The sequence below is a fragment of the Alosa sapidissima genome, chromosome 12 (assembly GCF_018492685.1).
Source record: "Alosa sapidissima isolate fAloSap1 chromosome 12, fAloSap1.pri, whole genome shotgun sequence".
NCBI classification, from domain to species: domain Eukaryota; kingdom Metazoa; phylum Chordata; class Actinopteri; order Clupeiformes; family Clupeidae; genus Alosa; species Alosa sapidissima.
The window spans coordinates 37,979,983-38,006,398 of record NC_055968.1 but is presented as its reverse complement, the minus strand read 5'-3'; the positions used below and the strand labels follow the sequence as shown (position 1 = coordinate 38,006,398).

At 41.5% G+C, this 26,416-nt stretch overlaps 1 protein-coding gene and 1 long non-coding RNA gene across 2 annotated transcripts in view; one reads left to right on the top strand and one right to left on the bottom strand.

Moving 5' to 3' along the window:
* LOC121678567 (5-hydroxytryptamine receptor 3E-like) overlaps window positions 1-22,667 on the bottom strand; it is a 38,945-nt gene extending 16,278 nt beyond the window's left edge. Inside the window, exons 1-4 of the mRNA XM_042058188.1 lie at window positions 22,566-22,667; window positions 22,169-22,358; window positions 20,185-20,305; window positions 19,673-19,842 (exon numbers count right to left, since the gene is read on the bottom strand). Of these exons, the coding sequence (XP_041914122.1) occupies window positions 19,673-19,842; window positions 20,185-20,305; window positions 22,169-22,358; window positions 22,566-22,667 (583 nt within the window). The remainder of the gene's footprint in view (window positions 1-19,672; window positions 19,843-20,184; window positions 20,306-22,168; window positions 22,359-22,565) is intronic.
* Window positions 13,088-14,136, top strand: LOC121678150. The gene is made up of 3 exons (XR_006021169.1): window positions 13,088-13,440; window positions 13,705-13,920; window positions 14,007-14,136. It is a non-coding gene; the product is annotated as an uncharacterized LOC121678150 (long non-coding RNA).
* Window positions 22,668-26,416: the final 3,749 nt, after the last annotated feature.

Here is a 26,416-nt window from a genome sequence, read left to right as displayed (position 1 = left end):
TAAAGGGCGTTCTTTCAACGTGTCTTGGCAGGGACAGGTATCTAAGTCTCATGACGTCACCACAGGTGTGCCTCAGGGATCAGTATTAGGACCCTTGCTTTTCTCTATTTACACCACTTCCTTAGGTGATACCATTCGCTCTCATGGATTTGACTATCACTGTTATGCAGACGACACTCAACTTTACCTGTCTTTCCCACCTGATGACTCTAGTGTTTCCCACCGGATTTCTGCATGCCTTAAGGATATTTCAGCCTGGATGAAAGATCGGCACCTTCAGCTTAATCTCTCAAAAACAGAGTTTTTGGTGTTTCCAGCTAAAACAGCTATTCCCCAACAGATTAACATCCAGCTTGACTCAACTTCACTGACCCCAACTAGATCGGCACGAAACTTGGGCGTTGTAATTGATGACCGACTTAACTTCTCTGAGCATATAGCTTCTATTGCAAAATCATGTCGGTTTATGCTTTACAACATTAGGAAGATCAGACCTTATCTGACACAAGATTCCACACAACTTCTTGTTCAGACCATGGTCATCTCTAAGATGGACTATTGTAATTCACTATTAGCTGGCTTACCCGCTTGTGTAACAAGATCATTACAGCTGATTCAAAATGCTGGAGCACGCCTGGTCTTCAATCAGCCAAAGAGGACACATGTAACTCCTCTCCTAGTTAGTCTCCATTGGCTCCCTATAGTAGCCAGAATTGGCCTCACTTTGGCCTATAGGACACTAACTAGATCTGCTCCTAGTTATTTTAATTCAATAATCAAGCCTTACATCCCCAACCGCCCACTGCGGTCTTCTGGTGAGCGTATGTTGTGTCGACCAGTCATGAAAACTGGGTCTAATTCCAGACTCTTTTCTTCAGTGGTTCCATGTTGGTGGAATGAACTGCCCAGTGCTCTCCGTTCCTGTGGTAGTTTTGGGTCGTTTAAGAGGGGTCTAAAGACATTCCTATTCAACATATACTTAGTTGTTTAAGCGCTTATGTGTTATGGTTTATATAATGTTTTATTTTAATTGGGCTGTTAATTAATTTGACATTATTGTTTATTATTGATATTCTCCTTAATGTAGTCTTAGCATGTCATTGTTTTTATATTATTGATTGAATTGAAATTATTGTTTTATTATTGCCTTTCCCCTTTTTTACATTGCTTTTTATTAGGCTATTGCTTGAATTGATATTATTGTGTACTACAACTATTCTCCTTACTATATTTGACCTACATTTTAATCTGTTCCCTGATCAATTTTAAATATTATTATGTTGTTTTGTATTTATGTGTCACTTTGGACAAAGGCGTCTGCTAAATCCATAACCATAACATATGGTTCTAGCCTACTTATAGACACACAACTTCATAAACTGTATGATATGTTGCCTTAGACTACGGTAGGCTAATGCAGCTACTGCTAGAGACTAGATAGATAGATAGATACTTTAGGCATCCCAGACGTGTAACGTGAAGTCGTGCATGGATGTGATGTCTCCGTCCTGCAGGTGGTAGCCAGAGCGCTCTCAACTCCGCTGCCATGTGTGAATAAACAAACGTCCCCCCCATGTCCCCGGTATAACGTTATTGTCGGGTCCTTAGGAGGTATTTGAAATGACCAAATGCAAATGTCATCCGAGGGACCTGACGGTGACGTCCCCAGAAAGTCCTGCACCGGACGTCACGCAATAACCAAACAATAACTTGCTCCAGACGTCAATAAGGTCACCGGAATGTCCGCTAGAGAACATGACGTTCGGGACCAATCGGGGACGTCGTGAATGTCGGCATGAGGTCCGGGGGATGTCCCGTGTTTGTCGGGTATTAACTGACCACCCGATTCACGTTGGCTGGGGGGCAGGGGGGGCCATCAGACATTTGTGCCCAGTTAATCCAGCCCTGCCCCCAACAAATCACACCTTCCCACCTCTGTGGCAGCTTAAAAGAAGTCGAGAGGACTCCTAACTCACAGACCTATTCACAAACCGGTTTTGTGGCATTTCGCCGTGTTTTGAAATCCTATGCAAAACAGGAGCTTCCAATCGTGAGGAAGCAATTTTGCATTGTAGGCATAACTAACATGCAATAACGCCACCAACAACAACCAAAACTAGGCTACACATTGTCAACATGTAGGCTAAATTAAATGTAACATTATTGTGAATCAAATTAAAATGTTCTCTTTTGCAAACATAGGCATAGTAACAGATTAATGTAATAATGTTACAAAGATACTACATCAATCCGTATGTTTCATTAGGCTACTAGGCTATTTGTTTTGCCTTAGGGGAGAGCCGGGACGAATGAAACAATCCAGTTTTCTCCGAGTGTAATGATGATAGACCGACGTCCTTCGGTCAAAACATAGAGCACGTTAACCTCCTTCTATCAGCCAAATATCTTCCTGCTATGTCATTTTATCACGGAGTTACTGGCAATAAACGAGTTTTGATGCACAAAAGTAAACTTCATTAGCGGTTACATTTTTTCGATTATCAATGAGTGTTTTTCATTTAAAGGTTTGACTTTATGCTTATTCATTTAGTGTTCTCCACAATCCCAGACTTTCATATCGCATGCTTGTTTACATGGAAAGCAAAACAAGCTATAGTGACATATGTCTGTGTCGGGACGATTAAAACACGTGTTTCAATCGTCCCGACCAGGCTGTAACTCCATGTATTTTAAGTATCTGCACAAATATCTGTGTTTAAACAATCATCTATGGAGGTGAGACATGGAAAAACAGTTTTAGGAAGATGAAAATACATTTGGGCCCACCAGGTAGGGGGTTGAGTTTCCCCATGTCATCCTATGGAGACTGACGGCCAGTGGGTCGTTAAGCCTACTTATTTGGATGTGCAGTGGCCTAACCCACGTAAAAACCTAGTGAAACGACATTTTTAACAATATAAACATGATATAAAATGGGAAAGCTTACCGTTCTAGCTATAAACATGGCAGAATCATCCACAGGGCATGATATTTCAAAAACCACTTCATGATGATTGCAATGGGTTGTTAACAGACATGCACAAAGACGTATAGCCCTGCAACAATCTATCTAAAATAAAACCTTTTGGGAGTACCATTCATGATATGTAGTAAAATGTCGAAGTTGTTGGACATTTATATGGCTTAAACTGTATGTTTCACTCGTCCCCTTATGTTGTTTCAACTGTCCCGACCAGGAGGGACGAATGAAACATTACGCACGTCCCACTTTTGATTTAATAATTCCTGAACGGTTTTGTTCAAAGCTGAAAATGCATCTGTATTTGACAGAACAGATGTAGGTTACTAGTGACCAAATATTAGCTTTCAGTGTGGTACCATCGCTTTGTAAATTATTTGGTTTAATTAAAAAGTGTTTCAACTGTCCCGGCTCTCCCCTACTCTTGATTCATTTAGGCTAGGCCTTTTTATTCAGGGGCCGTATTCACAAAGAATTTTAAGGCTAAAAGTAGCTCCTAACTGGCGAATTTAGGAGCAATTCCTAAAAATAATGGGCGTTTCACTCCTAACTTTAGGACTCCTAATTTTTTTCACTAAAAGTAATTTACGAAGCATTTTAGACCTAAAAGTAGCACCTAAGTCTGGGACAGCTTAAAAGAAGTTAACTGTTAATAACTGTTCAGAATTAATCTGTAGCCTTGGGTAGGCTTCTGCAGAAAACAATGTTGCCGATTTACTACTATCTGGCGACGTTTTTAACAGGCTACGCAATAGAGGCTTAGACAACTATGACCCACGTTTTGGTTTCGTAAATTAATTTGCCCTACTTCTTGACTGCAATGTAGTCAATTGACTGCTTGACATGTCATTTTTATTTTTCTGTACAATAAACAATTACATCTGCTTTATGCCGCAGAATTACATTCATATTTGGCTGACTGCAGACGCGCCACTTCCCTCCCCATATTCCAAGATTAAGATAGTATGAAATGCTTTTTGTAGGCTACTATCATAAAAAAATAGTTAAAACGAATAGCTATTTGCAATTTGACAAAACACTGGTCCTCATTTTGCGAATGCGAGGACGATATGAGCCTGTTGCATTTAGTTAGATGTCCGAGTCACGCATAATGTTTGAAAACCACTGGCTCGTAATCACAATAATTTAACACACGACAGTTGGATAACCTACTTCATCATGTCCCCATGCCTGCATTTTGTGAGGTGGTCAGCGGGGCTGAATGTGTGAGGTGGTCAGCGGGGGACAATTGAGACACACATTGGATTGTGTTATTACTTGAACATTCCACACTATCCACAGCTGTGGTAGGCCTATCAGGGGCAGGAGGATTACTGTCAGTGCAGACTTTATATAAAATTCTTCAACAGAAGGCCTCGAATGTTGTCTAGTTTGTGGAGCACTTTGCTTCGCTTCTGTAATTTCGGCTTCATTGAAAATGAGGGCTTCCCTCAATGACCCTCCGAGAATAAATAAAGGTTGAATGAATGAATGAATGCTTGCCCAAAATAAAGGCATGTGGTTTGCGCAGCCTACAGTAAATAACAGACCCGCCAGAATGTGCGTTATGATGCTTTTTTACGAGCAAGATGTTTTTGGTACCCTACGCACACTGCATGTTCTTAAATTACAATGATCATCAGTAATATTCGACCATTAATTTGGGTAAATGGGCAAGCGTGACCACCTTGATTGGCTGATTGTAACGCGGGCATGATTCCAAACACCTCCCTTACGATGATGAGTGACAGGTCTCAGAATGCGTGCGCTACACAAGGACGGAAGATGATGAATAACTGGGGCCGTAGGCTGTTCACAAAGGCTTTTATCTTACTACTAGGAGTAGGCTACTCCTAAATCGCACTTAAAGATTTTAGATTGGAGTTTTCTCTTAAAAGTTATTCACAAAGCCTTTCAGACAACTCCTAAACTAGGAGTGAGTCTTCGTGGCTATGGATGACGTCATTACTCATGCACGAGCTTGACTGAAGTGACCACCTTGATTGGCTGACGATTGTAACGTGGGAATTCCAAACACCTCTCTTCCGATGATGACTGACAGGTGACAGGTCGGAGAATGCGTGCGCTACACAAGTAGTGCGAAGGACGGAAGATGATTAATAACTGAATAAAAAGGCCTAGCCTAAATGAATAAAGAGTAAGGCAAAACAAATAGCTTAGTAGCCTAATGAAACATAGGCCTATGGATTGATGCAGTAGCCTACCTTTGCAACATTATTAAATTAATCTGTCACCATATCCCTAGGCTACGTTTGCAAAGAGGAGAACATTTTAATTTGATTCACAATGAAACGTTACATTTCATTTACATGTTAACAATGAGTAGTTTTGGTTGTTGTTGGTGGCGTTACTGCATCCCTTTTATGAATGCAAAATTGTTCCCTCGCGATTGGAAGCTCCTGTTGCGCATAGGCTATTTCAAAACATCGCAACGTAAAATGCCACAAAAAAGCTGTTTATGAATAGGTCTTAGTGAGTTAGGAGTCCTCTCGACTTCTTTTAAGCTGTCCCAGACTTAGGTGCTACTTTTAGGTCTAAAATGCTTCGTAAATTACTTTTAGTGAAAAAAATTAGGAGTCCTAAAGTTAGGAGTTGCTCCTAAATTCGCCAGTTAGGAGCTACTTTTAGCCTTAAAATTCTTTGTGAATACGGCCCCTGAATAAAAAGGCCTAGCCTAAATGAATCAAGGCAAAACAAATAGCCTAGTAGCCCAATGAAACATACGGATTGATGTAGTATCTTTGTAACATTATTAAATGATTCTGTTACTATGCCTACGTTTGCAAAAGAGAACATTTTAATTTGATTCACAATAATGTTACATTTAATTTACATGTTGACAATGATTAGCCTAGTTTTGGTTGTTGTTGGCGGCGTTATTGCATGTTTGTTAGTTATGCCTACAATGCAAAATTGCTTCCTCGCGATTGGAAGCTCCTGTAGCTGCATAGGATTTCAAAACCGCAGGTTTGTGAATAGGTCTGTGAGTAAGGAGTCCTCTTGACTTCTTTTAAGCTGTCAGAGGTGGGAAGGTGTGATTTTTTGGGGGAAGGGCCGGATTAACTGGGCACAATTGTCTGGTGGCCCCCTTCCCCCCAGCCAACGTGAATCGGGTGGTTAGTTAATAGGCCTATCGTGAAGATTTTTCCTGCCATCTAAGGCACGAGCGCATCTGTCACCAAGTAGCTCGTTTGTTTACAACTAACATTCTATTTCATTAAACTGCTTTATAGGCTATGCCGAAATAGTTTTCAACATTTTGAATATTAGTGTCGGGTGAATTGAAATGTTCTCAAAGTAGCCTTATGGCTGAAAGCTGCTTGGGACACCCCCCCCCCCCCCGTCAAGCAATATAACCATACAAACGCGCTTCCTGCACTCATTGTTTCAAAAGGAGTAATTTTGGCTTTGTCAGAACTGAAGAGCTGTGGACGGCACGGCACGGTATGCCCAATGAAAATAAATTAACGCAACACAATACAACACAGACCCCGCTTCTCTCGCGTCAGTCACTGACAGTAACCTAGAATAAATGCATGGGGAAAAACACTTCCCCATGACAAAGACATTGTAAAACACTGAAAGTTAATATTTTGTCACTAGCAACATTCATCTGTCCTTTGTCAAATGTATTATGTTCCAAGTACCCTATGCGTAATTCTGCTTCATAAAGTTGAACAAATACATTTGCTTATTTCACAGAAAAATATAAATAGCCAGTCTACAGTGCAGAGTTGGTAAGTTATGGTAGGCCAACTTGCAGTGAACATACAAACAGGGGAAATTATTTCTCTTGCAGCTGAGTAGCCTGTTTCGCTGGAAGGGCAGTGGGTAGCAACAGGGCAACACAGAGACAGGCCCGATGGCAGGGCTGTTATGAGAGTATTAAAATATGGGATATTCTACGGGAAAACATTAAAACGGCAAGACAGCGGGGAAAGTTAAAATACGTGATAAACACAGAAAAAGTTGGCATGCATTGTTTCGGTCCCCGTGCACAGGGATTATTTGTCATACTATTAATCACATATGATTATTTGTTAAATTGTGCAAACAGGCGCAACACATTTGAAAAGGAAGGACTGGTAGCATGCAAGCTCACGGTTAAGATTGATTTAAGAATGATATCACAAAGTGTGTGGCTGTGGCGCGGGCGGAAGACAATTGGCAGGGGAGGGTCATGTCTTTTTTAACAATTCTGTCGGAGGGTCATTGAACAATTTCTAGCAGGCAAGAGAGGGTCATGCAACTTCCAACTGAAGCACTCAAAATTCCTCCGGTGGCCCCTTCAATAAATAACGATCAGTCCCTAGATTGCTGCTGGGCTATATGTCTTGGTTCTGTTAACAACTCATTGTCAAACGCATGGCCTATCTCGCGGTTGCATCCATTACAAACAAACATGCAATGTGAACGTCTGGGATTGGGGAGAGCACTAAATGCTCTACTGAATAAGCATGAAGTCAAACCTTTAAATGAAAAACACTCTTTAATAATCCAAAAAAATAAACCGCTAATGAAGTAAACTTGTGACCATCAAAAATCGCTTATCGCTTAACTCCGTGATACCAGGACGTAACAGGAAGGCATTTGGCTGAGCAACGGAGTTTAATATGCTCCATGTTGTCCAAATGTTGACTGTCTATCATCGTTGCACTCGGAGAAAACCGGAATGTTTCATTCGTCCCCGTTTCAATCGTCCCGGTTGTACCTACTCAAAACGCAGATAGAACCTTATTATTCTAAGGTAGCGAAATGGCGTTCAGCATGATTCATGCCCAATTAATTCCCCCTGTTAAAGTGTTCGCCTTTGTAGTTTGGTTTCGTGATAGCCTATGATAAACGGCTTATGGCCAAATATGTGAAAACGTTAAAATACAGTAGGCGATAAACCCGGAAAAAGTTGACAGTGATTTTTTCATAATCACTTTGGAGGGTCATAGAAAAATGTATTGCTGGCGAGGGAGGGTCACGTCCTTTTGGACTAATGCTCCCAAAACTCCTCCGGTAGCCCCTTAAATAAATAACGAACAGTCCCTAATGAAGTAAACTTGTGACCATCAAAAATCGTTTATCGCCTGTAACTCCGTGATAACAGGACGTAACAGGAAGGCATTTGGCTGAGCAACGGAGGTTAATACTCTATATTTTGTCCAAATGATGTCTGTCCATCATCGTTGCACTCAGAGAAAACCAGAATGTTTAATTTGTCCTGCGTCTCTACGGCTGCAAACGGGATTCACTCGCAGTTAACCAAATATTTCTTTATTAGGGCAGGGCAGGCATATTTCTGGCTATTACATTATTTCTAAACCAGTCTGCTAAAGTCTGTAGTGAAGTCTGTGTAGGGTTTTCCAGGCTCCATTTCTTTTTACGAGACACCCTGCTCACTTGAGCCATCTACCGGTTGTTGCAGCGTCTCACTGGAAAAATACAAATTAAAGTCGAGTGATACCGCGTGATCCCACGCGCGGACCGCGAGTGAAGCTGGCCATGTCGAAGCACTGCCCACTGTAACACCGATGCTGCAACTTCGGCAGGGAGACTGCGAATAAATAACCTGACTGATTGAAGAAGGAGGCGTGGCAAATTCCGTCACGCTCCTCCCGAACTTCCGTTTGTAAAACGCCATTTCACTAGTTCACATTCCTGAATTTGCAGAAAGACATAAAAGTATAATACATAAAAGCATAATAGAAAGCATGTTTGGTGAGGTCTCTGGCTATGGTCCTGAAGGGCTTCGCGGAATCGTGCCGGAGTCGACTGCACAGGCAGGATTCCACCATACACCCCAAAAATTGCATTTGAAGATGAAGGACCCTATGGCAAAAACCACACTGAGCAAATTCAATGGGAGTGCGCGAGGTGCGCTTTCCTCAGATCAGAGATTTGATCTGATATGAGTGATGGGCGTCGGAGGTCCACCGGCCGAGAGTTTTGAGGGCTTGATCGGACAGACCGTTATTTGCCGCAGTGGTGGCTGCACCAATCCTAAAAGAATGAGTTGAGTAACGGTCTGCTGGGATTCTGACTTGCGTTAAAACAGCTTTGAGCTGCATTTGAAACCAGAAGCAAGTGACGGAGCGTCCGTTGTCTGTAGCAAAGGGGGGATGCGATAGAGGAACGACTTGTGCAGGGAAGTAAAGCTTGCAGTAGCAGAGCTCGGGATCAGTGCAGTGGGAATAGAGGACTGATGTAGTTGCTAGTGATTCGAAGATTTGTGAGTGATTCATAAAGTTAATATTCCAAATTACGATCTACAATTCTGCTGTTTGGCAAGATCCCTAGCCAGGGTCGTGGAGTGCTTTAGAGGGATCATGCAGGAGTGTACTGCGCTGGCAGGAATCAAGCAGGATCCATGTGATCACCCCAAAAGATGCAACCCAATTGAAAAGACCCTGGCTAGGACCATGTAGGCTATAGATAAGGTGACATGAAAGGTACCTAAGGCCCCTGGAGTATTTGAGCAAGTGCTCGGGTAGACCGTTATTTGCCTGAATGAAACCTAAACGGTCTGTGCCAATACCAATATGCGTTGGTAGATATCCGAGTTGCCCTTAAAACCATGTGAGGGTTACATGTGCAAAATGTCATATATATGCTATAAGGGGAACTTAGACATTACATAGCGTACACATGGTCTGAATATAAGGATAGTTACTGAAAGGTGATAAATGGGTGTTACAGGTTTCTACTTTGCTGTATTAAGTTTGTAGAGAACACTGAGCTACCTAGCATTATGGTAGCCGATCTAGAGAATAAATATGAACCTGTAACAAACACTTTAATAGAGGCAGTTTGCATTCAAGAGCATAAGAAATTTAGAGAATGAGAGCAAGCGGCTAGGCTGGAGTAGGTTAGGCATTGACATGAAGATTAGTACAAGTGAAGAGCCTGAAGAGCCATCTTGAAGCTGATTAATGGATGTTAAGAAACCCAAGCTTGGCAGAGTCTATGGCTCAGCCAAATTGCTCTGGGGGGGATCGTGCAGGAGTCACTGTGCAGGCAGGAGTCAGCAGGATCCGTGTATACAGCCCAAAGATGAGGGGCAACTAAGGCACCTTAAAAAAATGAAGCAAAAGGGTTTGTAAAAAGCCAAACATGAAGCGCAGAAAGAGAAACTAAAGATTCAATAATCAGTCCCTCCAGGAATTCGCGATGTTGCGATCGGAACAATTAACGCAAATTCAGCAAATCCTCGTGAATTCTGGGCGATCTCGCAATTTTGTCCAAACACCGCAACTTTTTCACAAATCTGACCAATCATCATGGTTTCCCCATGAAATTTCACCTACCACAACAGTCCCTCGTGCAGAATATTAAGTCAGATGCCACACTCACTTCTGCAGACACCAGAGACTGCCCTATGTTCACTCCTCTGCAGTTTTAATGACAATAAATAGAAGGCTAACGTTAATGATCTGCTTTACTTGCGCATCTCTCAACCTGGTGTTGCTAACCTACCTAGGCTACGAAAGTAAGTTAATTAAGGCCTACTTTTACTGACATTTGAGTAGGCTACAGTATGCAACCCATTGGCAAACGTTTACACCTGGAGATGTCTTTTAGCTCGTGTCATGTTTGCTAGCTTGTGGGCTCAGTTGTGTAGTGCTACCAAAATCATAGAAATGAATAACATTGTAAGACATTGAAACATCCCGAATTCCATCCACACTCGTAGCCGAACACAGTGAGATGCAAGCCTTCCAATCCACTTAGAAATGTAATTACGCTACTCTCACGTCCTTAAAGTGGCAGGCAGTTAATTAGACGTACACACCACCAATGTAATAACATTAAAGAAAAGTGTAGTCTAATAGTCAATATATATATAATATATATAGTCAAGTTTAAATCAATATAAAATTACTAGATACTTAGTTGGCTATTAGTAATTATGCAAGTCACAGAATATGAATTATTACAAATATATGAACTTAATATGAATTACAACATATATGAATGTATTGAAACATGACATGATGCCATCTTTTTAGGGGGCTGTCTTTTTTGGACAGTTCTACGAAAGGTTATACTGCTTTGTGAATTACCCTAGTCAAAGTATTTACACAAATAAAGTAGGCCTACCTTGATTTTCTGTAACCCTTACTATTTACCTTTACTTACCCTTTTTAATAAGCATCAAGATGATCAGTGTGATTTTCGTCTTACTAACCTTAATTGCCCTTAATTAAAAAATAATTAAAGAAAAAAAACTATTTTTGCAATTTTCACTTCCTCCCGCAATTTCTTCGCAACAAACAGCTAAAAACACTTCTAAAACTTCCATCGCAATTTTTAAAAAAAAAGTTGTCGCGAAATCAGGCATTTTAGATCGCAACAATCTCAAAAAATCCTAGCGAAATCCTGGAGGGACTGAATAATGTCCATAGATTGACCTGGGTGTGATCTGGAAAACATTGTTAGAAGGATGCGGTGACCAGTGTTTCCCACAGAATCGAATTCCAATTGTGGTGGTTGGTTTGCAGAATTAACTTGAATGGAACAGTTTTTAACAAATTAGCATAGCGCGGTTATGATGCTAACCAGATTTAAGCACAATTTCGTACAACCTGGAAAATCATTGTGTGGTGGTCAATGTTGATATTGTGGTAGGCCGCTACAAATAAGTCAATGTATGGGAAACACTGGGTGACCCCATGGGTGGTGGCACCAATCCAGGGAAAGAGGGGTGAGGGAGAACCAGGGACGCGGTCCCTGGCTGGGAAGAGACACGGGCACGAACGCGGTTCACGCCGGCGGGAGATGATGGGGAAAGGGAAAAGGTAGCGACGCGGTCGCTACAGGGGAGGAGGTTGCACAGCACCCTGGGTCTTGATTAGCTGGATTAGCTGGAATAGAGAAAAGAGACCGCAGTAGTGGACGGCAAGGTAGAGGGCTGCACGCGGGCACCCATAACTTGCTGGGTTGACAAGCATGTTGCATGGACAAAGGGAGAGACGCCGGAGGAACGGAGCTCCGCGCTGCAGCACCGGTGGTTGGTTGATTGGCTAGCAGGAGGGAAAGAGAAAAGGATTGAGTATCTGCTCAACACTCTGACTGAGGAGAAGTTTCAGGAGAAAATCGGGAAAGTGTTGGCCTTGATTTGAAACTGTTTAAGGATGTTTCATTTTAGCAAACACCTATCAAGCAATTCAAAATGAGCGAATTACATTTAGCCACAAAGTACAATGGAGACGATAGTAGTCTAGTAGTTGTAGGCTGCTGCTTACAACATGCTTTGATGATACAGGCCTAACACCCCGGGATAGTGCAGATAATTACATAGAGTTGTGATAATTGAGTTTGAGTAATCCAGGGATAGCAATAACGCCAATTTAGCAATATGAGGTGCTATGGAAACCAGGAAGTAATTAAAATACTGTAGGTAACGGCAAGAGAAGTGGTGAGCAGCACATTATTAGAGAGGATTCCAAGGAACAGCAGAGCTTCACACTGGTGTAGGTGCTTCCATGCTCAGCTAGAAGTGTAACCGAGCAAAGCTACCTGGTGTAGCCTACCTGTGCTCCCATGGTCAGCTAGGAAAGGCTTTAATATGCTGGCACTCTCAACACAGAGGAAGGCGAAAAACTCCCGAACACTTTAAAGGAGAAAAATTCCCTCCTTGCCCTCTTAGCAATGAGTGACAGAGCAACAGCTCCTGTGTATCAGCTGCCTTGTGGCCAAAGCCGGCATTGAGGTGATGGTAAAAGCGGCAAAACTGACCTCAACTCTGCATCTCACACACACTGGGACTCCATATTTGCGCATGTCTGGATCAGAATGATACCAGATTGTTGCGGCACGGAATCAGGCCGAATGACAGTTCAGCTTGGTGTTCATTAAAGGCATCATGAACACCGCAGCGCAATGCGTTCAATACTAATGCATATTAAACTGTTCTTATCACAAATCAAACACCGAGATAAAACTCTTTAAACAGGCAAAGTGGTAGCAGTCAGCAACATGTGGCTGCGTTAGCTGTAGAACGCAGCTGGGTTGGTTAGCTGTTTGTTATGTAGGTTTACTACTTATCTTTAATGAGCTAGAAACACATCACAGCAATTGACCTTTCGGAAGTGTTCTAAGACCTTAGATACTGTTGCTACGTCTGTCAAACATTGCGGAATTAACCAGGAAGTAGCCGTAAACAACCATTGACAACAAGGGGGGAGACCGAGTATGGAGGATTTTAATGAAGAATTAAGCGAAATATTTTGGAGAAATACATCTTTGATATCATCGAGAGCAAGGCAAAAGGGTTTGCAGTTCGCTGTGGAGGGCTATATTCACAATTTAGAGTTTACAAACGAGGGGGATAGTAATACAATTCAAGCTAAAGCCTATCGGTCCCAATGTAAAAACGAGAAGCATCACCAACTTTTTTTACAATATACTAGTAATACTATTGTGGACGAGTCATGTTCGTGTACTGCAGGGTAAGTTAAAAAAATTACAGCTGGTCGCTTTCACTTAAAGCATCAGCTAAATGGATAGCTATCTTTGATATCTGTTACACATAGTGACTTAGGCCTGTGCTTGTACTTACGTTAATGATACCGTTAGGCTACCAGTTAGACTAACAGCTACTGTTCTAACAATGTACTGTCACATACGAGCGAATGAATAAATAAAAAGTACAATACAGTGTGTGTGTGTGTCGCCAACACGTAGCTAACCGAAACTAAGGATTTCTATATTAGCTTGCCAGGTTACTGTGCCCATGTTGTGGGTCTGGTATACACGCTGGACCTCTGGCGTGCGAAACAAGAAGAGGTAGCTTCAACAAGTGTTCCACAAACATGGCATCAACCAAGAGGGGGCAAAATAGCAGCCACACCTGTAGTAAATTTAGTGGTTGCCAAGACCAAAATTCAAAGAAAAAGGAAACCGATTGTCAATACCTACACACACAAGAAGTAAGATGTTTCTCTCTTCAGCACATTGTCAAAAACTTGTAGTTACAAACAAACAATGTATTAATGTACATGTGAACTTTTTTTAGGAAAATGCTAGGGACAGAAATATTCGATCTGCTGAGGGAAATTACAGATGCACCTATCCGCTACCTTGTAGATAAAGATGCACCTCAGCTAGAAGTGAAAGGCCAGAAATATGCCTTGGGATGTGGTCTAAGCCACCAGGTGAGGGAAATAACAAAAAAAGATGCAGTATCCAGGTTTATAATTGTTATTTTATTATGTGTTCTTATATTGAGTAATATATATATAGTAATATATACATATATACATACTATAAGCATAGTCTTATTTATCACATTGCCAACCTACACATCACACTCACAGTTGTTACTTTCTCAAAATATAAGGCTGGAAATTGGACAGTACACTCACCACATACCAAATCTGATTAATATTTCCCAGTCTTGTGTTTGGAATTTTGTGTGACACTATTTTAAACTTTTTTATTTTGGCAATAGCCCTCTCTACATGCACCCTATGCTTTGCTATACGCTTTGTTTCAACATCACCAGCTGGCATCTGCATTTTGGACTTTGCAAAGGGTGGCATGAACTTAATGCCTATTGAATTGAGTTCATCCTCTATAAGAAATCCTTTGTCTGCCATTACACCATCACCCTTATGCAAGTACCCTTTCTCAATTAATCTTTCCAGCTGTGGAATGATTTCACACTGTTTAACTATTTCCTTGTCCGACACAGAGTCTGTGTAAAGTGTTGATGTAAACATCACAGCGCCACGGGGGTCACACGCTATAAGTGATTTTAAAGTGTTTGTGCTTTTGTAATTTGAATAACTTTGGCTTTGTAAAACAAGAGAAGTCGGGCGTTCAATTTTTAATTCAGTGCAGTCTAATAGAGCAAATGTTGTTGGATAGTCTTCCTTATGGGCATGTTCTGTGCATTAATGTTTCTATGGGGCCAAATGGGCAATTCACCTAGTATGTTGTACATGTAATGGATCCACGAATTGAAAATATTGCTAGCACTTTGTACACTAAGTTTGAAGGACAAGGAAAGGTTTTGCAAATCTGCATTATTGCGCAGTTTCATTAACCCATTTACTCCTGAAATGCCTGCTAAAAACGCCTATAGAATCCTATGGCATTCTAGACTAAATAACCTTATTTCCTGAGGGTTTTCTTAAAAAAAAAATACTAAGAATTATCAACGTCTACCAAAACCTTAATATCTAAGCCTCTGTACACCTAGAAACATGAAATAAAAAGCATGGCTTTTCCAGCGGCAGAGTCAATGCTGTGCTATGCAGCAACAGGCGGGAGATAGAATGTTGCGTCGTGCAGCATCCAGCACGAATGGGTTAAAACAAAAAGCAGCTGGCTGCGTATGGGCATCTCATCAGTGCTTCTGTCTTTTCTGATGTATACTATGGGAGATTTCAGTAGACTGCACAGAGGATCTTTTGGAATGCCAAATAGGGCGCACAACTGATTAAAGCGGTCATATGTAAAACCAGTGCTGTATTGGAACATTTTAGGACTATGATTGTCTTGTAGCAGTTCAGGTGTTACCATCTTGTTTCGGAGTGTGTGTACGTGTACTGTCAACCTTACAATCTCTTTTTCTTTTCAAACCAATTTCTCCCTTAACTTTTCATTCTCTTCCTCTAACTTCTTCACTCTCTCCAGTTGTGCTTGTTGTTCCAGGGTATCCTGGTGTTCAGACTCTGGACTCTGAAGATTCTCTGGAAAGACAAATAGTTATACATCAACTCCTTCCATTTCATTATATTTACCACTTTTCTTTTTCACAGCTTCCCCTTGTTACCAACACAGAAATACCTACTGATGGAGAATCTTCGGCCCAACAACCTGAATTTCCTGATTTCCCTCTACCACCCCAACCCTCTCATTTCACCACAGTAATGAGTCAAATTGCCATGCAACGCTACAACAAATTAACAATGCCATTATCAGCTTGTAAATTATTAGAATACAACACCAAACCTCAAAGTAGAACAACTCTGTGGTTTGATGCTAGATCACAGCGTCTTACAGCAAGTGATTTTAAAAGAATCTGCTCTAGGAGAGCAGATTATGAAAAACTTGCAACAAGCCTTAAGCCCAAATCAACAGTGCAGACCAAGGCTATGAGAAGGGGCTTGGCATTAGAGAGTGTAGCAGCAACAGAATACACAAAACTAAGTAACAATATTGTGTTACCCTGTGGTTTTGTTGTAAATCCCCATGCCCCACACCTTGGTGCTTCACCAGACTTTAAAGTAATAGAGGGAGGACAGAGCAACAGCCCAGAATATGGACTTCTTGAGATTAAATCCGTCCAAAAATAATTCCGTGGAAATGCATGGATTCCAGTTGCTGCTACTGGAAGAAACTGGAATCCATGCATTTCCACTGAATTATTTTTGGAATCTGATCCCTTATCATACCTGTTCATTCTTAATTGTCGCTCGACTTATCGTGACTAAATTCAAGATGGCTGCAAACGCTAAACTTCGTGAAGATACTGTCTGTATAAATCGTCTTGTAAGTAAACTACCAGTGCTTTTTCAAAGTTCTCAATGTCTCGTTTTAAATGTCAGGGCCCTCGGAAGTCTACCAATGAAGTGTGGAGATATATTGAGCCTCGTAAATGGTGTAAAACAGTGATTTATTTGCATGGCTAGCCCGATGCCCAAGCACCACCATTGAAAAAGCTGTTGGTAGCATCGGCTAACTAGCGCCAGATTTTGGAGTGCAGGGGACAAGCCGAGATGGGCTATGAGACATACGTTCACACTCGGTATCATGTTTCAACACACTTTAGGTCAATATCACACCGGAATTCTCCTTTAATGCCATATTTCTATGTATTTTTTAACATACTTACCGTTTAGCTGGGGGCTTTCTGCAGCCTCCAAGGTCTCTGGTTTGGCCTGGTGTTGCTATGCCGATGGGATTTGGATAATCCTGAGTTGGTCTCCCATTTACCAAATGCTGCAATGATAACACAACACGTTGGTCCATGTTTCTAAGAGTTACAGAGATGTCCGCTCTTTAAAAACAAGAAATATATGGTTTCGCCATATTTAGAATGATACATCCTAGGCTGTCTTTGGAAAAGTTAAATGGTGCAATCAATTAATTGTTTTGACAAGACCAGAATAGATAGATAGCTAACTGTTGGTCTGCTGCAGTTAGCTACAGTTACAGCTGCTAAGTTAGCAGCTAGTTCATTGGGCACACACTAGCATAACACTGGTTTCATACGCTAGCCTATAATGTTATTACATACTAACTACATTACCTTTTTAACAATGTATAATAAAATCTAATCGAACTATATGAACTAAACAGTGAGATGACAAGTTAGCTCGTACTATCAACAACTTACCTTGGAGCAGACGTAGGTATTTTTATTTATTTTCGTTGGGTTGAGCTGACTATGCGGTCTCCCACATAGTTTAATCCACTGAAGGCATCTCTCATGTTGGGGTTTGGGTTTGGGGGAAAAACAGACACCACCCTCCAATCTTTCTGGATATCTCGTATCCGAGTGGCAGGTACCGTATGCGCAGTGTTTAGGCATGACCGAAAAAAGGCCAATGTTTGACAGACCTTCCTTGGATGGCGACCGTTGCTAACGTAGGATTGGACAGTACGCGTTCTGAGGCGAAAGGTCAATTGAGACTTTAAAGTTATTATTAAAGTTATTATTGAAGTCATGCAGCAGGAAATAGCCTACAAGCAAAGCTATAACCCACTGCATAGCCCACGGTGACACACACACTGACTAGCAGGAGTAGGCTAGTCAGTAGCCTACTAAAATCAAACAGTAGGCAAGGTAATTTTAGCTATATAATTACCCTTGGCAAACGGCAGCAGTTTGTAGCCTAGTACCAACTTCATGTGTAGGCCAACCTAGCCATCTGCAATGAGGGAAAGCTAGTTGCTTGCTAAAACAAACAAAGTGGCAAGGGATGTAACGTGTTAGAAGTTACAAGCTGGGACCCATGCAAATCACGGAATAAAGGCAAATTGGCTACTAAAACAAATTTGAGTGACAAACAATTTAGGGTAGACAACACGTTGGTTAACACAATTCCAAGCAAACTTTACCAAAGAACCACAAAGGACTGGAAGCCTGATATATCAGAAATGTCACATCTATATAACATGGCCGCTTGCAATGTTCAACTGTGATTCACAGGATATTTACATAGACAGTAAAAGAAATGGACGAACAGACTCTGTCGTTTTCAATGGGAGGGCACTGAGTCAAATCGAACGATTTTTCAGTTGGTCCCCCCAGTACTGCGCAGACTCACACTTAACTTTGTGACGTTAGCCATCGAACTGAATCTTGTAACTCATATGATAGATACACAGAAATTCTTTTCACACTTCCTTCGCCTTTAAAGTCATCAAAGTTAAACATTTATTTATGTATTATTATTAATATCATCCTCACCAAGTCGTGTTAATGTTGAAGCTACCATACATGATCATCTTCAAAAACAGTCATGCTAAAACAAAGCAAAAAAGTTATAGCCTTGAAGCTAATCTTCTTTCCACTTTTCCGACCTAATGTCAATCCATCGAAAACATCTGAAATGATTAGTGCCGTTTTTTTTTTTAAAATTAGGTTTACTTTTTTTTATTATTATTAGGTTGCCTCTGTGTAATGCTTTACCTTAACATACGGTTGTGTATGCTAGGTTTTGCTTATGAGTTACCGTCAGACAGTAAGGTGGACTGGGCTTCTTATCCAAACAATACGGTTATCTCCCTACGGCGCAAAAGAGAGATTACGTCAAAGCTAGCTTCCCTCCAACCGAACAAGCTAACCATTCTTACGGGTAGGTAATGGAGTCTGTTTTGCCTTTGTAGTGTTTATGTAGATTACACAGAAGCGACAATATCAGCACAGGATATATGTTATATGAAGTTATGATATTTCAAAAAAATCCTAGAATGAATGGACTTCTATGGGAGTTAGCAGAGAGGTGGTCCCTCCAGCCTACGTCGATTCTTCTACTTCCGGGAATTCGCCTGCCCCCTTGGATATTTAGCCTACACTGACCTCAGTTCACCCTATGCCTCCAGACAAGCAGTAGTGGCTACTCTGTGAGCCTGTAACTATTAACTCATTGAATGCCAAGCTGTTTTTTGGAAGCTTTGTCCTAGAGTGCCAGCAATCTAGACCATTGTTGATGATTTTTGTACAGCTACAGCATACTCTGTGTTATATCTATGAACACATACAATGGCTCGTTTGAAAGGTGAGACGTTAAGCTCTCAGTGGGTGCAAACCGTGTATTTCTACACGCCTCTGTTCCTGAGAAATCCCAAGCTAAAGTGGCTAGTTTTCATCAAAATTGCTGTTTTTTTTCTAATCATATGATCATATATTCAAAACAAAGTAGCCACACAAACTTAAGGGTCATAAACAGATTGACATATGAATTAAGATAATATCTGATCCAGTGAACCAAAACAGGAAATGTTATGTGGAACCAAAATGCAAAATGTATTTTAATGTTACCATTTTGCCAGGTTGATGAGGTCAGGTGGGGCTTGAAAAATTCTCCACCTCCAAAGTTGAGAATGAAAAAGTTTCAGAACCACTGGCAGGGCTCTCAAGTTTTGATGACAGGCAAGAGTGACATTTCCCCCCCCCCCCCCCCCCCCCCCCCCCATGTCAGGTGTGTGATGAGCTAGTTCACTCACCATTGAACATGTAGCTGTTGAAAGAGTATGTGCACCTCTGTACGTCAAAGGGGAAGGTGTAGGTGTTCAAATTGCAGGAGCTCTTTACTCCTACTGGCAATTCATCCGTCACGTAGCCTGTGTAGTTCACTCGGACGTAATATGTAGCAGGGGCCTTGTTCTCATCCACACTACACAGGAATCACACAGGCAGAGGAGAGCCACACTGCTTAGGTTTTTTGGAGGTCTAAACTCCATCCATTTTAGCTTCAGCTAAAAATTCAATTAATTTCCCATTTACATATTTACTGTTAATGCATTAACATATCAATGTATGATATCTTCAAGGATCAACACATTATGGGGTAAAGCTTAACATTAGAGTTAGCTGGTTGACTATCACACATAATCAATGTGAGTTTGTTGATTATTGTATAGAACCATTTGAATAAAAGTAGTACAGTAATTTATATGCAACTGTGCCTTCAGTACTTACAATTCATTAATCACCACATCTGGCCTTCAGTACTTACAATTCATTGATCACCACATCTGGCCTCCACAACGTTGTTCGGGGCACAGTGATGACAGTGGTGCCGCACTCCACTGGGTCCCAACTCAGAAACTCAATCCTCCACGTCTGCACAGCGTACAGTCACATCACATCTCCCACAGTCACATCGCATCTCTCACAGTCACATCACATCTCTCACAGTCATATCACATCTCTCACAGTCACATCTCCCACAGTCACATCTCCCAGTCACTGCATGTCTCCCAAAGTCCCATATTCAACAGTCATTGCATGTCTCCCATTTATTTGTTACACATGTGATGTCACCCAGGCCCCCATGATCAATGTCCAAATCTTCCCAAAATGGTTTCAATCATTTGTGCTGGTTTGTGCCGTTAAAAATAATGTTTGTGCAGCTGTTTTTTAAGTTATCACGCTTTGTTACAGACGTGACTTCATTCAGCCCCTCATCAATGTCCAAATCTCCTCAAAATAGTCATAATCCTTTGTGCTACGTGTTACACTTCTAACTGCAAGTTATGCAAGAGAAAAATGAATTAAATCATGCACACCCTGAGAGCTACGTTTTACTGAACTTTACTGCATGGTGTCCCAGTCATCCACCTACGTTACAATGTGGCTACTGACGTCATCAGCATATGACATCCCCCCTTTACTTGGATTAGAACTCTAATGTACCCCTTTACATAAATCATCAGTCGGCCTACTTGAACAATAACCATAATGAATCAAATCATCAACATTTTCTGTCAAATCATCATCAACACATTCTCTGTCAAAATAAACCTTGTTTCTTTTCAAATAAACATTTATGCCCTCTAGCACTGTGCATACATTTCCATTGAACATACACATGAACATATGCATTCCTATAACATATTCACTTCATAACAAAGCTTGTGAATCTGGGGCATTTTCACTTCTCTGCGAGGTCGCTCTGTCTGTATTGTCGGAGGTCGACATGGGGATGACCCCTGGGCGAGCATCTCTGGTGTAGACCTCACAGCATGATCAACGTGTGTGTTCTGTGTCAGTCACTGTCTGTGTTCCACTTTCACCAGGTGCTGGTGTCCACAGGAGCTCAGTACTCCAGAAACACCACACATGTCAAAGTGTACACACCAGCCGAACAACAGGCAACAACAGCCGTGGGAATATCCATGACCAATCCCACGATCACGAGTGCTATATTGCTTTTATACAACAATTCTACCACAAACTAAATAATCTGAAAAGACCGCATTATTGTTTAAAAATGTTAATTTCGACATCGTTCTTACGCATCAAAAAATAGTTCCCTTTTCAATAGACAGCGTCTTGGTTTCTAGGTAACCAACATTCCAGACCCCTCTCGTTACGGGTCTTTGTGGTTTACATGTCTTCTTGAAAGAAATGTTGAAATCATATTCATATCTAGGTTTGCTGCATGCATGTTACAAGGACACTGGGCCATGTCATGTAAGGGACATGGTACTGCAAAAAAAACGGAAACATAGTCTACATTGCAGAACCACTCAACTTTATTAATGTATAGTGAATAAATGTTACACTACTGTGCACAGCCTGACGTGACGATGCTAGCACGTTAGCAGCGGTTAGCTAATTATGCTAACGTTAGTTATCTACAAGTCTCCTCCAAGTGACAATCATATTATACACAATGCTGGCAATGCTGAGAACAATTAGCATCCTCGTTTATCTTACATACATTGAGTTGACTGTGTGGCTTAATCCACAGATGTGGTGAAGCACTGTTTCGTTATGGTTTGCTAAGGAGTAACCCATTGCTTGAAATAGTGGAGAGAGCTTGGTGTCAAATCTTCGCATTGTATCGCGGAGTGATTTATTATTAGCTGTGCTGAGTCTGAGTTGAAATGTCCAGGGATATTCCAACTCAGGGAACGTCTCTCGGCCAATCAGAAACAAATAAATAGTTCCATAGAACCCAATTGTTGTATAAAGTCTCTTATCGTGTGTCTCACGGTCAGGCGCGTGGACGATGATGTCGTCTGATATGTTGGCCACCCCTTCGATGCCAGCCAGTGCCGTCGCCACTTCGTGTTGGTACTGCTCACGTACAGATGAGACCCCAAATAGGAGTCTTTTGTAGCGGTATGTTCCGCTGTGCACGGCGAACGTCGTTATAGCCCTTGACTGCTCTGTGAGCTCCATCTGGTGGTAGCCCCATTTTAGATCGAGTTTACTAAACACAACTGAGCCATTCATGTCATGCAACAGTTCATCTACTGTCGGGATTGGATATCTTCCCCGGATGATAGCCCTGTTTGCCATTCTCATGTCTAGGCATAGCCGAATGTCAGTGTCTTTAGCCTTTGGAACTACTACAACTGGGTTTACCTACAGTGTAGGACCCTCTACCTTCTCGATAATATCCATTCTTAGCAGCTCCTCTATCTTCTTGTCGACCGCCTCTCTCAGGTGGAAGGGTATCCGTCTCAGTGGTTGTGCTATGGGCTCCATGTTGTCGTCGATGTGCAGCCTGATTTGCTTGGTGTTGCGTTTACCCACCCCAGTGAATAGCTTTGGGTATTTTCCCCTCACCTCTGCCTTTACATCAGTAACCGCTGCTACATCTACACCCACATTTAGCACACCTAGCTTTGTAGCTGTCTCCCTGCCTAGTAGCGGTACCCCTTGACCTGCTATTACTGTAAATTCTGCCTTGGTTTCTCTTTTCCCTATTTTCACATCACATGTGAATACTCCCTTCACTGGCAATGGTTCCTTTGATGAGTATGTGTATAGTTTTTTATCTGACTTGTATGACTTACACTTTATCTTTTCTTTCTTTAATTCTTCCCATGTATTTTCATCCACTACAGTGGGTCCCCGTTAAGTTTGGACGGGTTCCTTCAGGAATCACGATCCCCATTTTCTCAGCAGAAATGGCACAAACGGCAGTTGACACAAACAACCACAAGGTGTCACTTTGGAGTTCTGCCACTACTATTTTTGATGCGACTTGACTTACTGCTTCCATGATGCAGTTTCCAAGTCAGTAGAACAATCAGAGAAAGCTGAGCCATTACCAAACATATATGATAATACAATAGCGTGAGTTTATATATCTTATACCCTATTTGTCACGGTTACTTATAGATTTGATAGTGTAACGATAAGAGCATAAGAGACTTTCAGCGGGGGCACGGAAACTTAATTTGATCACGGTAGTTTAAACTTACACTTGACAAAACATTCTAATATGAAAATGTAGATGCAATTGTTGTAAGATGGTGCAGCTCCTTTAAGAAAGCACCGTGCAAAAAAGTAGACGTGCTGGAGCGAGTCATATTCAAAATGCAAAAAATAACACCGCAGATAAAACCAATTATCCTCATTCATTGCAACCGCAGCATGCCTGCTTGCCGACGTTTAAACAAAATATATCAAAGCACCTTTTGCGTTTGAATGTAACACGAAAAAATGTTTAAACAGCTGGACAAATGATTTAGCTAATTGATTATAGCCTGTACACCAGCAATTGTTGAACATTTGGAAAAAGATCGCTCAGCTGTTGCCACAGTCATAGGCAATGTAGAAACAACATGAGAGCAGTACACACTTCCCCGAATGTGGATGTTACACTGTCATAATCTACCACCAGCCTTTTGGCAAGTTGAAAAATAGATGACTTCTGTGAAATCTCTGCTTTAAAGCAAGACCTAAATGAGAGGAGTTGTGTTGGGAATGTCGGTGCAATGTCCATGCTATAATGGTCTGACAAACGTACTGCCTTTTCAAGCAGTTCATCATCACCGGCGAGTTGAAGGATCATAGGACGTAAAGACTCAAACACATAACAAGTTTCCCGCATGCTTGCACATCTTTGGGAGAGCTGACTGATTATGATGTCCAGAGTTGCATTAAATACCTGCACTTTGAAGTATCTCTCTGCATCGGTTAAGCGTTTATCTTCCGATAGTTCGTCAAAGTGACGCTTCACTCTTCACATTTTCAAATGTACTCTGAACCCCCATTTATTTGCGAGTGTCTGCGCTGTAGCCTTGGCCTGGTCAGAAAGGACCGGTATAGAATTTTCCAGCAATTGCATTGCGGGGGTAGCGACGGAGGTCATAGGCCCTGGTGCGACTGCACTTGCTGCACCTACTAGGCCTAGTTACGCCACTGCGTGGAGCGCTAATGTGTCTACTGTAAATCATTCATGTGTGAAAGTCATTAGGCTGGAAGCGCTAATGTGTCTAAGCTCATTAGTCTACTTTCAATAGGCCTACTGTACAGCCTGAGAGGGGGAACATAGCCTACTGTAGAGTAAACAATCAGTTTACTTAGTTACATTTGTTTAGTTAAATCCAGTTTTCTACTCTATCTCCATTATATGCTTAGACTATAGAAAGACATTCAAAATGTGTGAAAGTCATTAGGCTGGAAGCGTGTCTACTGTCAGTGACTAATGCGAGAAGCGGGTTCTGTGTTGTAGGCTATGCATTTTTCCGACACTTGGCTGCAAGCTCCCCTCCCCCACCCCCTTCTTTCACAAGCAGTGCAGCTTTCTGAAGCGGTGCCTTTTGAAGCTAATGTAACAAATACCACCAATATTGTTGTGTGGCAATAAAAGTATCCAGGGTTTGCGCAAGTAGCCTAAATATATAAATAAATTAAGGACATACAATCCTTAACGTGAAAAAGCTTAACGTAGCTTAATGTCCCAAACAACAAGTCGTTTTATGCGCTCATTATAAAGAAAGTTTAACGTGTCCCAAAACAGCTGTCAATTAATCACCAAACGTCAAGAGGGTTGAGTCTGAATGACACCGAGTTTTAGACACTGAGTTTTTGAAGTTAAGAAATATTTTCTGCAGTACCCAGAAGTTCGCATCATATTGCAGGTGACTTTGTAGTTCTTTAGAGCCCTATTTCTACTAGCCCTGCTGTCTGTACCACATCCATTACGGACACTATTATCACGATTACCACTGCAACCTCCAAGCTATGTTGGGCAGAGGGTCGAAACAAGCATGGTATGCTTAGTGGACACCGTTGTATACACGCACCTCCATTCAGAGACGCACCGCGACTATCACTGTCATAGACGATCGATCATAATCTCCAAAAGGATATTCTTCTTCAGAATTAGAATAGGTGAATAACATAGCTTACCTAAGACTTCATCACACGTGAACGTTTTTCAACATTTGGTGTAGGCCTATTTCTGCTTAATTTCTGCAACACTATGGCCTGCATCGCTTCCGCGTCATTACATATGCACGTCTTTGTGTTTCTCGCGTGTAATACAAGTATTTCCTGAAAACTTTGCGCAGCGATTTTGGGTTTGAAGAGTAGAGTAGGCCTACAAATGAGATTTGTCACCGTACCTGGATCTATCGTCTATTTTAAGCAGTATCGTTGTTTGTTGCAATTAATAGCCTCAAGGGCCGGATTACATTATTATTTTGTCATACGTCGCGGGCCGGAATTGGGCAGGATTAGGGCCGGGTGTTTGAGACCCCTGCTGTAAATCATTCAAAATGTGTGAAAGTCATTAGGCTGGAAGCGTGTCTACTGTCAGTGACTAATGCGAGAAGCGGGTTCTGTGTTGTAGGCTATGCATTTTTCCGACACTTGGCTGCAAGCTCCCCTCCCCCACCCCCTTCTTTCACAAGCAGTGCAGCTTTCTGAAGCGGTGCCTTTTGAAGCGAATGTAACAAATACCACCAATATTGTTGTGTGGCAATAAAAGTATCCAGGGTTTGCGCAAGTAGCCTAAATAGGCCTATATAAATAAATTAAGGACATACAATCCTTAAAGCTTAACGTAGCCTACATGTAGATTAATGTCCCAAAACGTCAACAAGTCGTTTTATGCGCTCATTATATATGGATTTCTATGAAACGCCACGAAAACATGCGTGCGCAACCAAGAGGCAGAAAGCACCATAGAACAGCATAGAGCAATGCAAAAGAGCAAAAGAATAAAATGAGTTTTTGTGCTGACAACTGCACTAATTCGAAATCACGATGGTTAGAGAATGTTAAATATGTTCAATATCCCTAACGGAATGCATGTCTTCGCCAAAAATGACAAAATACGATGTTATGTTAATAATGCAAATGAACGGCACACTTTGAAATATAGTCGGAAATGAGATGTTATCATCATTGAGACAACAGGGGTATACAATAAAATTGTAGCTTACAGCAGCCGACTATTTAGGTTAAGTTTATAACGTTGTGGACGGCCATAGACATAA